Raw genomic sequence first — 13046 nt, 5'->3', positions numbered from 1 at the left:
AATTAAAGGATACTAAAGGAACTATAAATTCTGTGCCCACAAATTTAATAACCTGGATAAAATGGACTGATTCCCTGACAGACACAGTCTGCCACAACTCACCCACGAAGAAATAAATAATATGAACAGCCCTATATTATTTTTAAAAGAATGCTTATTTATTTATATGTTTATTTGTTGTTTGTTTATTTATGGAGTGTGTAGGGAGGCAGAGGGAGAGGGTGAGAGACAAGCCAACTTCGTTCTGTCAGCGTCGTGCTCACTGTGGGGCTCAATCCCACAAACCATTGTAACTACACAACTACAACCGTGAACCCCAGTGTGAACTACGGACCTTGGATGATACCGATGTGTTATCAGTTGTAACAAATGTACCACTCGGTGCAGGAGATTGAAAGTGGGGGAGGGGGTGAGGGCAGAATGTGTGTATGGTACTCTGTAATTTCCACTCAATTTTTCTGTGGACCTAAAACTGATCTAAAAAAATAAATCCCATCTAACAACAAAAAAGCAACAACTAACGATGTTTGAGAATGCCTGATTTAAAACAGTGACTAAATGGCCACCTACATAGTTCTCTTCACGTCTACTGTAGAACAGAAAAAGGAAGCCTAAGGTCAGAATCTAGAAGTCTTCTTTCATTATAATATAGATGAGGCTGGATTGGATCCCAAACCCACCCCACTCTAGTCTTCTAAATCATCGCAAAACCCACAATCTTCAAGAAGTAGAAAAGTTGGGGCACCTGGGTGGCTCATTCAGTGAAGCATCTGACTTCAGGTCAGGTCATGATCTTGTAGTTTGTGGGTTTGAGCCCTGTATTGGGCTTTGTGCTGACAGCTCAAAGTCTGGGACCCTGCTTCGGTTTCTGTCTCTCCCTCTCTCTGCCCCTCCCCTGCTCATAGTCTTTCTCTCTCTCTGTCGCTCTCAAAAATGAATAAACATTAATAATTTTAAAAAAAGTAGAAGAGACTTATGTGGTAGTAAAGAGGCAAAGAAGAATAACCCTCAAAAGAAGTGTGGATTGAGAATTCTGTAGATAATTTCAAATTTTAGTTCTATGTATTTTGCTAGAAAAGACTTACCCCATAGTAGGTAAAATTAGTGCAAAAACATGCAGGCGATTTTTAAAAAGCAATACAATTTGACCTTAGATTTTTTTGACCAGTTGGCTGTAAACAGAAAAGTTTCTGGAAACCATAGAGACTGATAGAGAAAATAAAAGTCAGAAGTCAAGAATAAAAATATCAGAGTATAATAGGACAGGTGGTGAGCAATAAAACCAGATAAAATAAAGATAACTTAAATTTTGTTTACATTTATTTATATTTTTGGGAGATAGAGCAAAAGTGGGGGAGGGGCAGAGAGAATGAGACAGAATCCAAAGCAGGCTCCAGGTTCTGAGCTGTCAGCACAGCGCCTGATGCAGGGCTCGAACCCTGAGCTGAAGTCGGAGGCTTAACCAACTAACCCACCCAGGTACCCTGAGATAACTTTAAACAAATGTTGTAAAAGCTACTGATTATACTGAATATAAATATAAAATATTATTTTCTGTAATCTCCAGAAGACTGAAATAATTGATGGTACTGATTTGTTGTGACTTTTGTAAAGTAAGTTTTGAAATGAAAACAATGTTCTTTCAACAAAAGATGTAAAATTTACTTTTTGTTTAACATTTATTTATTTTTGAGTGTCAGAGAGAGAGCATAGATGGGGGAGGGGCAGAGAGAGAGGGACACACAGAATCCGAAGCAGGCTCCAGGCTCTGACCTGTCAGCACAGAGCCCGACACGGGGCTCGAACCCACAACACTGAGATCACAACCTGAGCTGAAGTTGGAGGCTTAACCGACTGAGCCACACAGGTGCCCCTAAAATTCAATTAATGTAATAGCAGTGCCTGAATGCAAATCTGAAGTTTACAGTAGCAATTGGTAAGTGAAGGGGTGGGTGTAGAATAAAAGAAAAGGTAAAATGGACTAAGCTTTTGCTTCACTGGAAAGATGCTGTTTCAGTCTAAATTCTAACAAACTGGTTAGCTTTGTGTGTTATTTTTGGAAAAACTCAAAAGTAAACACTACTAAAATTTTAAGATGTATTTACACTATGAATGCTCATTCCCACACGCACATAATGTCTCAAAGTTGGGAGAGATGAAAAGACAGATAATCCATGATTAATTAAAAAGGTAAAAGAAAGGAAATAAAGCATTAGAAAAAAGAATTGTGTTACATAGAAGAATGAAGACCAACTCTGTAAGTTATAACAACCAATACAGAGTTCCCCCAGTGAGAACAAATAATCCCTCTCCTTCCTAATTCATGCCATTACTCCCTTTATAATGAGATGGGTACGCATTTTTCCATTCAAGATCAAAAAGGAAAACTTTCCGTGCTTCCCAACATGTAAGGTAAGAGAACAGGTGTGGGAAAAAAGAGGTGGTCTTGCTCTAAATAAAGACCTGGGAATGGAATAGGTTCTATTCATTCATTATTCTAGTTTCATCAAGCTGTACATAACACTCTGGCCTGCTTCAGCATCCTTCTTATTTTTCTTTCGTCTTAATAAATGTCACGTATTTTCCTACCTCCATCTTTATGTCATACAGTGATGGAACTCTGTGTAGACTACCTAAGTACGGCTTACCCGCGTTTCCAATCAGAAGTACTCTGGTACATGAATCAGTGTACAGTGACGTCAGAGAAATGGCAGAACGCTTCGTGAAAGGCAGCATATCTTTCAGTAGCTTTCCCTGAATAAAATATGATAATAAATTCTATAATATATTAACCTTTGAGTTGAATTTCTCTATCAATAATCCATCTAAAAAATGATGTCTCCTACTGCCACATGATTCTCTTTTCTGTAATAAAAACAATTTGAAACTATCTGAAGGGACTTATTTCCTTGAACTTAAATATTCATAAAGATGTTAACAACTATTAAGAGCATGTAGACTCTGATTATTACAGACCATTTCTATTCTTGGGGTTTCTTTTTCTTGCACTTCCCATGACCCTTTCCATGAACTTCCTCAGACTTCTTTTCCAGATACACATTCCCCTTCTGAACAAATATTCTTTTCAGGTTTACATGTGTCTGTCCCAACCAGTAATATTGCACTTACCTTTTCAGATATATCTATTTTGAACATTGGCGCAAGATAAAGAAATTGTAAGAGATTCAAATTCAGCAGATTATTGTTCAGCGCTTAGGATAAGTCAGCACCTGGAAGGACTTTCCGCAAGCACCACCTCACTTAGACAATAAACGTCCATGCTTCCGAAGAGAGAACTTGATAGGGCACCTGGGCAGCTCAGTCGGTTAAGCATCTGACTCTTGATTTCAGCTCGGGTCATGATCTCACGGTTTGTGGGATCCAGCCCTACATCAGGCGCTGCACTGAGAGCATAGAGCCTGCTTGGGATTCTTTCTCTCTCCTTTTCTTTGCCCTTCCCCTGCTCGTGCTCCCCCTTCCTCATCAAAATAAATAAGCAATCAAACAAACATTAAAAAACAAAAGAGAGAATTTGAGTCTGCTAATCATTTCTTGAGATTTATCGGAGTATAATCTTTCTCTATAATGCTTTTATTTCTCTATCAGAAAAAAAAGGCATTGATTGCTCCAATACCAAGATACTCTCAGAAAAGTTGTTAACAATAGTTTGCATTTTCAGGGATCCTGAGTGGCTCAGTTGGTTAAGCTACTGACTCTTGATTTCAGCTCAGGTCATGATCTCAGTCATGAGATCGAGCCCCACATCAGGCTCACTGCTGGATGTGAGCCTGCTTGGGATCCTCTCTCTCTCTCTCTCTCTCTCTCTCTCTCTCTCTCTCTCTCTCTCTCTCCCCCCCCCCTCCGGCCTCCTCCCTCTCCCTCACTTGCTCTCTCTCTCTCTCTCTCAAATAAAATGTTAAAAGCTGTTTTAAAAAGTTCATATTTTCAAACCCATATTTTCCCACTTATAAGCTAAGACAGACAGACCAGGAGGTTTTATCCAGCAGACACATGTGCTGGTCCGTGTCACTGGGCCTCAATATCTGACATACAGAATGGTGGCTCTTTTCTGGATTTCCCACTTCCCTCTCTAATGATTTCATTGTTACTGGCACCACCGAGGTCCTTCCTTCCATCATTTCTGTCTTCCCAATTTTAAACTCTGCCACCCCCACTCCAAGTCATTTAAAATCTTCTGGTAAATAAAAGCTTTTTTTTTTCATTGTAAAATACTTAAGGCCACTCAGTACAATGTAATAACTTCTTCCAATGGTTTAGATAACTAAATATTTATACATACTCAATATGTGAATGCTCTTATATTCTTCTACTGTAATGCATCATTAATACCCTCTGATATTATTTAAATATCCAATGAAATAGTTAGTGGCATGTACTCAGAGCTCAATTTAAACAAAAGAAAGATCTGAAATAGTTAACCTAGCAGTTTTGATCATTTGACCTCTGGAGTTACAGAGCTGGCCTATTGTAACGTTTGAGTAGCATTTTCAGCGAGAAGGCTGTAAACCACAATTTGTTAGAAGATTGAAAAATACTAGACTTGGATGCTCCTTGGAGCCTTAGGAGATTAGGACCCATTCTATAATACTTTTATCTTTCTCAGTCTCTGCTGCTCCAGGTAAACAATGGGCCCCTTCACCTCCATAGTCCACAAACGCAGATGTCCGTCCTCATGGGCAGAGACGATGATAGGGGGCTGGGCTTCTATTAAATTGGCACCTGCAGGATGTTTTTTGTCCACTGGATGTTGCTGCCCCACTGTGACATCAGTTTGTTCACCTACAGGAAAGTTAAGCTACCATGGATATTTGCAATAGTTGGAATTACAAATTTTATAGAACATAAAAGAGGGGCACCTGGGTGGCTCAGTCGGTTGAGTGTCCGACTCCGGCTCAGGTCATGATCTCAACAGTTTGTGAGTTCAAGCCCCGCATTGGACTCTGTGCTGACAGAGCCTGGAGCCTGCTTTGAATTCTGTGTCCTCTTCTCTCTCTCTCTCTGCCCCTCCCCCACTCACGCTCTGTCTCTCAAAAATGAATAAACATTAAAAATTTTTTTAATTAAAAAATAAAAATAAATAAAATGGCATCATCATAATGGAAATTCTGCCTCTTAGACTACAAATCTTATACCACCTCCACATTTAGCCGCAGAAAGGATATACTGTATATTCATTAAGACTGTTCTAAACGTAACATTGCAAAGGAATTGTTACAAGGAAGAGAGGTGATTCCATACTGACCTTTAACCTGGGTGTCATGTATGCTCTGTTTGCTTCCCTGAATTAGGAGGGGAAAAGAGAAAGCATTTCTGTGACATTGTAAAGAAATGAGATACACTGGATGAGTAGATTCTTCAGATGAATTTACATTTTATTTTTAATTTTTAAAAATGTGATTATAGTTGACATACAATGTTACATTGTTTCATTAGTCTCAGGCATGCAACACAGCAACTGGGCCATGCTCAGCACAAGCGTAGCTACCATCTGGTACATACAATGCTGTCACAGTACCACTGACCAGATTCTCCATGCTCTCTCTTTCTTTCCCGGGACTTACTTGCCCTGTAACTGGAAGCCTGCGCCTCCTCCTCCCCGCACTTACTTTGTGCATCCCCCATGCTTTCCCGCTGGCAGCCATCAGTGTGTTCTCTGTTAATTTTACATTTATAAGCATTAGTTTTGAAGTTTTCATTTTATTTTATTTTATTTTATTTTATTTGAGAGAGAGAGACAGACAGAAAGACAGAGACAGAGGGAGAGAGAATCTGTTAAGCAGGCTCCACACTTAGTGCAGAGCCCAACGTGGGACTTGATTCCACAACCTGGGCTCATGATCTGAGCTGAGATCAAGATTCTGATGTTGTGTGGACACAGAGTCCAGGCGAGACCCTGAGCCGGACGAAGCGGGTCTTTCTGACCCGCCGGGACCGCACAGAGTTCACATGGACTCTGCAGGTGCGGCCCGAGCCCGAGGACTCCGGGCTCCTTATGACCAGCGAGCAGGCAAGCGGGAGGGACGGAGGCGGGGTGGGGTGGTCAGTGTGAAAAGGCTACAAAGTGATACAGGGAGCGGCCTTCTCCTGGGACGTAGGACGACGTTTGTTATTTTGAGGGCGCGGTTTAGGGGTGTAGGGGAGTGTCAAGGGAGCAGCCATTGTGTCGAGGACAAAGTATGCAAACTGTGTCACACACAACCATTAGCAAGGGACGTGACCTCGTCTTCTCATTTGTTCTGTCCTCGCCCCTGAGGACAGTCACGTAGCCCTCAGCGCAGGCCCAGAAGGTAGACTCCGGGTCAGGATGGAGGGGCTGAGGCTGAACTCACGGGTAAGACTGACACTCCACTGACTGAGCCACCCCGAGCGCCCCTGCAGCTGTTTTTGAATTATTTTAAAACATGTACTGCAGAGAGTGTCATGTTCACAAACAGGGTTTCTATACCACAGCATCCTAGTGACTCAGTGAGGGCATAACAATGACACTGATCACTGAACAGTCGCCATGTTCTTGGGGCACATGATCTCCACTTCCATTAGCAACCAGGTCAGTTACGCTTTATTTGATAAAGAAACAGAAACTCAGAGGTTAGGTGATATCTCTAACTCTAAGCAGAAAATAAACGGAGCACCTGGTTGAAGTATAGTCTTTCTGACTCTTACATCCTTGTGAGATTGTTCTTTTCTCCAGACTCATGGTTTTAAAATAATGTTTGCAGGGATAAGTTTCCTTTAAAACAAAATCCTACTAGAGAGGAGCCTGGTGGCTCACTTGGTTAAGAGTCCGACTTCGGGTCAGGTCATGATCTTTCAGTTTGTGAGTTCGATCCCCATGTCAGGTCAGGCTCTGTGCTAACCACTCGGAGCCTGGAGCCTGCCTCGGATTCTCTGTCTCTCTCTCTCTCTCTCTCTCTCTCTCTCTCTGCCCCTTCCCTGCTCTCTCTCTCAAAAAATAAGAAATATTAAAACAAACTCCTACTGGAGATGTAATGTGTCAAATCCATGAGACTGGGACTGAGACCAGAGTTTAAAAACCACTGTGTTGCACTGTGTGTCATCTCTGCCCTGTGAAATGTGTGTAGCACTTTTTGGCAAAAGAAGTTGTCTAAAATCACTTTATTATTTCAGAAATGTAAAGATAGCATATTTAATGTATTTCATTTATATGCATGGGTTATTTGCAGATATGAAAGCCTTGAAAACATAGGAAGTAAAAGATGAAAAACAGATTAGACATTGCTTTTTAGGAAAAAAAAAAGGTTTTACACACAGAGTTTTTCCACCTTGACCTTCTCTCAAAGGAGTGAGTAAATGGGGGCCAATCACTATTTCTGAACCAGAATTGGATATAACAGGAGGACATACTTTTTCCCTTTCTTGCTTACCTTGCTACTCTGCGGACTTTTACTAGAATCACATTGCAATGAAGAGCACACAGAATCCTGACTCCATCTCCTACAGGAAGAGGGAGAAGCTCAAGGAAGGAAAGTGAAGATGTTCCATCCTACACAAAGTGCACTATTCTCTGCTTTACCTTCAGCAGATTACTTCTCTCTTTATCTGTAGATAGTGAGCCACTCAAGAAACAAATCACACCATCTTTCTTGGGTTACACATGTTCATCTATCTGGTATTGGTAGAGGCTGTTGGGGAGCCTCAATGATTAAGATTTCATAAGATAAAATAAAAATAAATCTTCCCCTTTCCACTGCTCAGGCTAGATGTATTCATAGGGGCTGACACTTAAATGGCAGGAAGAGGGTTAGAGGTGGGCACCTGAAAAACCTGGCTAACTCCTGCTCTGCAGGTCCCAGTTCTGGCCTGCTTGTCTTGGCCGTTCTCTGCTGGAATGCACTGGAAAGTGACTTAGGTTCCAGTGTGGGCATTGATACGGAACAAGTCTTCAAAACAGTCTCAGACTAAGTCCATTTCAAATCAAGGGGTAGGGAAGGTGGTGCATTCTTGCTCACTGCTGAGTGACTCAAAACCAACACCGAAGCTTTTGATTTCTTCCAGATACCTGTTTCCATTACATGTTGCCTGAAACTCAGAGCTCTCAAGCATATCCAGATAGGATATTTAAATATTTAAAAAGCGATGTCCTTCCCCGTCAGAAATGGGTGGAGATGGCTTAGTTTTAGCAAATGTCCTATGAAACCTGCTCCTATAGTTTAGTTTACGTTTGCCCTGCAAGTCCTTCCTCGCTTCTGCCACAAGTGTGGTCAAGTGGGCATTTTCTACCTCTTCTACCAATGTAGAGATGGCTGCAAGATGACATGGTAAGGGAAACAAGACTCCACGCAGCAGATCAGATCCTGGGGGACCACCTACTACAAGATAGTAGCAGGGAAGAATGCTTAAGCCGACCAGCATACCCAATCTATGTCCTCTCTCAGTCCTTACTGCTGGCATAAGGAGAACTCTTTTTACATTACCTCCGTAAGTCCTAGACGGTAGTTCTTGATCGGTAAGTACGGGGTTACCTTGCACATTCAGGGGTTCGAAAGAGGAACCGTATGTCATTGATTCTAAAGCGTTTGGGATCCAGCTCAGGGTCCACTGTGAAGCAGTCTTCCGGTCTATACCTGGAAGTGAAGCATGCGTTTACATGGTAGATAGACATTTACACGTTCAGCAACTTGGGTTACTCATGCATCCCATGCAGAGCTCATCAATTCCTGCAATGCTTGTATCACTGAACGTGGAGAACCCAGAGGGGTAGAGTTGGAACCTATCTTCTTTAATCAGGCCCTATGTAACCACATGACCAACTCAGTGTTTAAGTCTTTTAATCTGATTAGTGGGTCTAGCCTTCTACTAATCGGTCTAAGTGGGCTTGTATATAACCTCCTGGAAGTTTTAGGAAGTTTGAAGAATTGAATTCTACTCTTTGATTGAGTAGAGTGGTAAATTTGAATAAAATAGCTTGACTACCCTCAAGGAGTTTAGAATTGAATAGAGAAGACAAGCAGGCAACTCAGTGATTACACTGATTACTCTGGCTGCTTCTCTCCTGTTGACACCAATTTCAAAGAACCATGTGGTTTCCTGGGAGCACAGTGATAATCCTTAAACCCAGACTGGCACTGCACACTTGGCTCCTAAAGCCGTGCTTAACATTCCTACTACAACTAGATCTTGTAGCAAAAAGGTCCTTTTCCTTTAGTGGAAATTGCCTCTGCTAATTTGGTCTGATTCGGGATGGAGGAAGCTCCTAGGGAGTGAACCAAGCTCTGAAGAAGAGCCCATGGGCTTGATGACACATGGAGCTCAAACTTTTTAGATACTTCTGCCCTCAGGATGATCCAAAGGGTAAAGTGGGTTAGTAACTAGCAAGAAAAATTTCCAGTTTGCCACCCCTTCCCCCCAACCCGCAAAGGAATGAGACTTTGAACAGGAAGAGAAAAGCTATGTCTTCTGACTGGGGAAGGGATCGTAGGCAAGTTTGAATAGAGGTGGAGACAGCTTTCGCCACGAATATGGAAAACACCTTCAACTTTAGAGCCTTTTGAAAGCTGGGCCCAAATTACATTAGACAGTTCTGTACTGAACTGTATGTTTTGCAAAATACCAAAGTGGCTCTAAATCATTTATTTTTGTATAATCATCTCATGGGGGGAACACAGCATCTGGCTTACCACACCATGACGTTCCTCTGACCAAGTGCTGGATTTGCATGCAACCTTTTGCAAAATACTTAGCACTTTAGCAAGGAGCGTCTCCCCTTCTAGTTGGAATGTTCCCAGGGGAGCTTCCCTCTTGATGCCGTGGCGGCAGTGCCATGGCCGTGCACGGGCTCACTCAGCAGGAGAACTGTTGTAGTGAGGACTTCCCAGTGCATACTGATAGGGGCGTCTAGTGACAAGTACACAGGCATGACAAAGCCCAAGGGCAAGCGTTGAAAGGAAGGAACGGGAGGATGACAGGAATCCAGCACAGGGCCCAAGAGAACACAGGCTGAGGTGCAGAGGGAGAAGTCTGCAGAAAGAGCTACTTCAACTAATGCTTCAAAGGAGAACAAAGCCAGGATCCAAACAAGAGAGGAGTATGTACCCTCAAAAGTTAGTTCGAAGTCTCAGACTTAGACTGGAAAGGAGCTTGGGGTCTGGGTGGACGAGGAGTGTTTAAGACACTATAAATAAAGAAGCAGCGGTTTCTTCTGCATTTTCCTCTTTCCTTTTGTCCTTTCTAATTCTCTTCTCCCTCTTTTATACCTCTTCCCTTCCTTGAAAGCTTAGATAGACTGGATTTTATTGTTATTCATTCACGAAGGTTCTTGACCACCTTGTACCTCTAAGTACAATATTTAAAGTTCCATTGACACAGACTGTGGCTTGTGGCCCAATTACACAGCTGGGGAGTCTACTATTTACAGCCCATCAGTAGCAAATAATCTAGTGTGACATTGCTTCCTTTACAGATAATGGTAAGACTATTTAGAAGTAAATAGCAGGGAGTGAGTAAAGCTTTTGGCTCTGGTGCAGGGCATATCTGATTGCTTGAGATCCATTTATTTAATTGCATAGGCCGCCCCTTGTTAGCACGGACCTATACGGCACTGCACACGCTGCAGTCACAAACACAAAGAAAGCCCATGTAGAATCCTACTCACCATTTGACTTTGGGGACTGAACACTTGTGGTATCACTGGGAATACAGGAAGAGGAGATGCGTGGGAGAGGGCAAGACTGGGACAAAGTGGGGCTTTCAGGGTGTTGATAGTGACCTAGCTGGTCATTGCCAGACATGTGCGTTTAAAGCTCTAGGGAGATCAGTGCTTAAAACATGTATTTTAGGGGCACCCAGGCAACTCAGTCAGTTATGTGTCCAACTTCAGCACAGGTCATGATCCTGTGGCTCAGGGGTTTGAGCCCCGTGTTGGGCCCTGTGCTGACAGCTCAGAGTCTGGAGCCTGCTTCTGATTCTGTGTCTCCCTCTCTCTCTGCCCCTCCACCCTCACAGTCTGTCTCTCTCTCTTAAAAATAAACATTAAAAAATTAATATATATTTTAACTTTGTTTATGTGTTATAAATTAGGACAGGATTACACATGAAAGTACACACTAGAGGGAGAAGAATAAAAGTCAAGGGACTTGGAAATATGAATACTTAAGTTTCCTCTTATTCATATTACTCTGAGATTTGGACATGCAGAACAAATCTCATGAATGTAACTTCCAGAAAACCCTCCCTGGAGAGCATCACCACTGTTATACCTCTGTTATTTATTGCTTTTTAAAAAAGTATTGAATGTGGGGCGCTGGGTGGCTCAGATGGTTAAGTGTCCAACTTTGGCTCAGCTCATGATCTCACAGTTTATGAGTCTGAGCCTTGCATCAGGCTCTGTGCTGACAGCTGGGAGCCTGGAGCCTGCTTTGGATTCTGTGTCTGTCTCTTTCTCTGCCTTCCCCGCCTCCCTGCTCAAAAACTAATAAACATTAAAAAAAATTTTAAAGTATTGAATGTTACTTTGGCTCTTTTGCAGCAAAGCCTTTATATTGTTTAAAGGTGTAACTTACACTTCTTTGATGGTCGAGTTTACAAAATTCCATAAGATAATCACACCATTTACGGTTCCTGCAACTATCAAATTATATCCTTCTACTTGCAGCAAATCAATGCAGTTCATTTCCGTGCTGATGGCAGGATTCTGAAGGAGGAAGCAAAAAGACGCATGGGCCATCATGAACACGGTGTCTAACCACAGACGAGTGCTATGTGTACACCGTGTTATTCTGTCATTAAAACAAAATGTCTCATAATTTTTTTTAATTTAGAGCATGAAATTTAGTAAAATGGATTTAATTTTGCATTAAAGATTTTTTTTAACTAGTTGAGTTCATTAAAATAACAAAAAATACTTTCCCATCTACTGGCTCCTTCCTCTCAGTCTTGACTTATTCTTCCTTGATGTACCAACCATTAGATCACTTTGCCATCCTTCTCTTCCCTTCAAACTTCTTAAAAATATTCTACATTGACCGATTTTCCATCCTGACCTTCCCTTCACACACTGTTTGGCTTCTGCTCCATACTCCTCTCTGAAAACTTTTTTTATTTATCACTAAGCACTCTCTATTGCCAGTGCTATTTGGCACTCTTACGTTGTCTTGCTTCAACTATTTGTTAGGCACCTGCTGTTAGTTTCCTGAAATACAAAGCCAAATAGAATGTCTGTGACCTGGAGGAACTATCATACGTGAAAGTATTAAGATAAAGTCGTGTACAATTTAAAAGTGCTACATTGGAGGCGTGCATAAGACTTTCTAGTATCCTAGAAGAGTGACATCTAAATAAGAGTAGAGCTCTATTATACAGATGGCCAACAGACACGTGAAAGATGCTCAACATCAGTAATCACAGGGAAATGCAAATTGAAACCGTAATGAGATATTGCCCCACACCGGTTAGAATGGCTAAAATAAAAATAACAAGAAACAAATAAATGTTGGCGAGCCTCTGGAGAAAAAGCAATCCTTATGCCCTATTGATGAGAACATAAAGTGGTGCAGCCACCTTGGAAAATAGTGTGGAGTTTCCTCAAAAAGTTAAAAATTGAAATAGCACATGGTCCAATAATTCCCTACTGGGTTTTTACCTCCTCACACCAGATCAAAACACTAACTTGAAAAGATATATGCACCTCATATGTTTATTGGAGCATTATTTACAACAGCCAATATATGGGAGCAGCCTAAGTATCTATCCATCAGTAGACAAACAGATGAGGAGGACGTGGTGTATAGTACATGTGTGTACTTGTGCACATGCATGAGTGCTTACACACACACACACACGAATATTACACAGTCATCATTAAAAAGGATGAAATCTTGCCATTTCCAATGACATGGATGGAGCTAGCCAGTATAATGCTAACCTAAATAAGTCAGTCAGAGAAAGACAAATACCATATGATTTCACTCTTATGTGGAATTCAAGAAACAAAATGAGGGGCGCCTGGGTGGCTCAGTTGGTTAAGTGTCCAACTTCAGCTCAGGTCATGATCTCACAGTTAGTGAATT

At 41.7% G+C, this 13046-nt stretch overlaps 1 protein-coding gene across 4 annotated transcripts in view; it reads right to left on the bottom strand.

Annotated features, from left to right (window-relative positions):
* The window catches only part of WDR64 (WD repeat domain 64), a 113177-nt gene that overhangs the window by 19561 nt on the left and 80570 nt on the right, over nucleotides 1–13046 (bottom strand). For all 4 annotated transcript variants that reach the window (XR_003906747.1, XM_029934824.1, XM_029934825.1 and 1 more), the window contains 6 exons: nucleotides 11541–11671; nucleotides 8505–8606; nucleotides 7407–7476; nucleotides 5264–5300; nucleotides 4661–4800; nucleotides 2649–2754 (listed from right to left, as the gene is read on the bottom strand). Coding sequence is in view for 3 of the 4 variants with exons in the window: in XM_029934824.1 (XP_029790684.1) it covers nucleotides 2649–2754; nucleotides 4661–4800; nucleotides 5264–5300; nucleotides 7407–7476; nucleotides 8505–8606; nucleotides 11541–11671 (586 nt within the window). In the remaining variant the exon portion in view is untranslated. The remainder of the gene's footprint in view (nucleotides 1–2648; nucleotides 2755–4660; nucleotides 4801–5263; nucleotides 5301–7406; nucleotides 7477–8504; nucleotides 8607–11540; nucleotides 11672–13046) is intronic.

Source organism: Suricata suricatta, chromosome 3 (genome assembly GCF_006229205.1).
Source record: "Suricata suricatta isolate VVHF042 chromosome 3, meerkat_22Aug2017_6uvM2_HiC, whole genome shotgun sequence".
NCBI lineage: Eukaryota > Metazoa > Chordata > Mammalia > Carnivora > Herpestidae > Suricata > Suricata suricatta.
The sequence above is the reverse complement of the archived record's forward strand: the minus strand, read 5'-3'. Positions and strand labels throughout refer to the sequence as shown.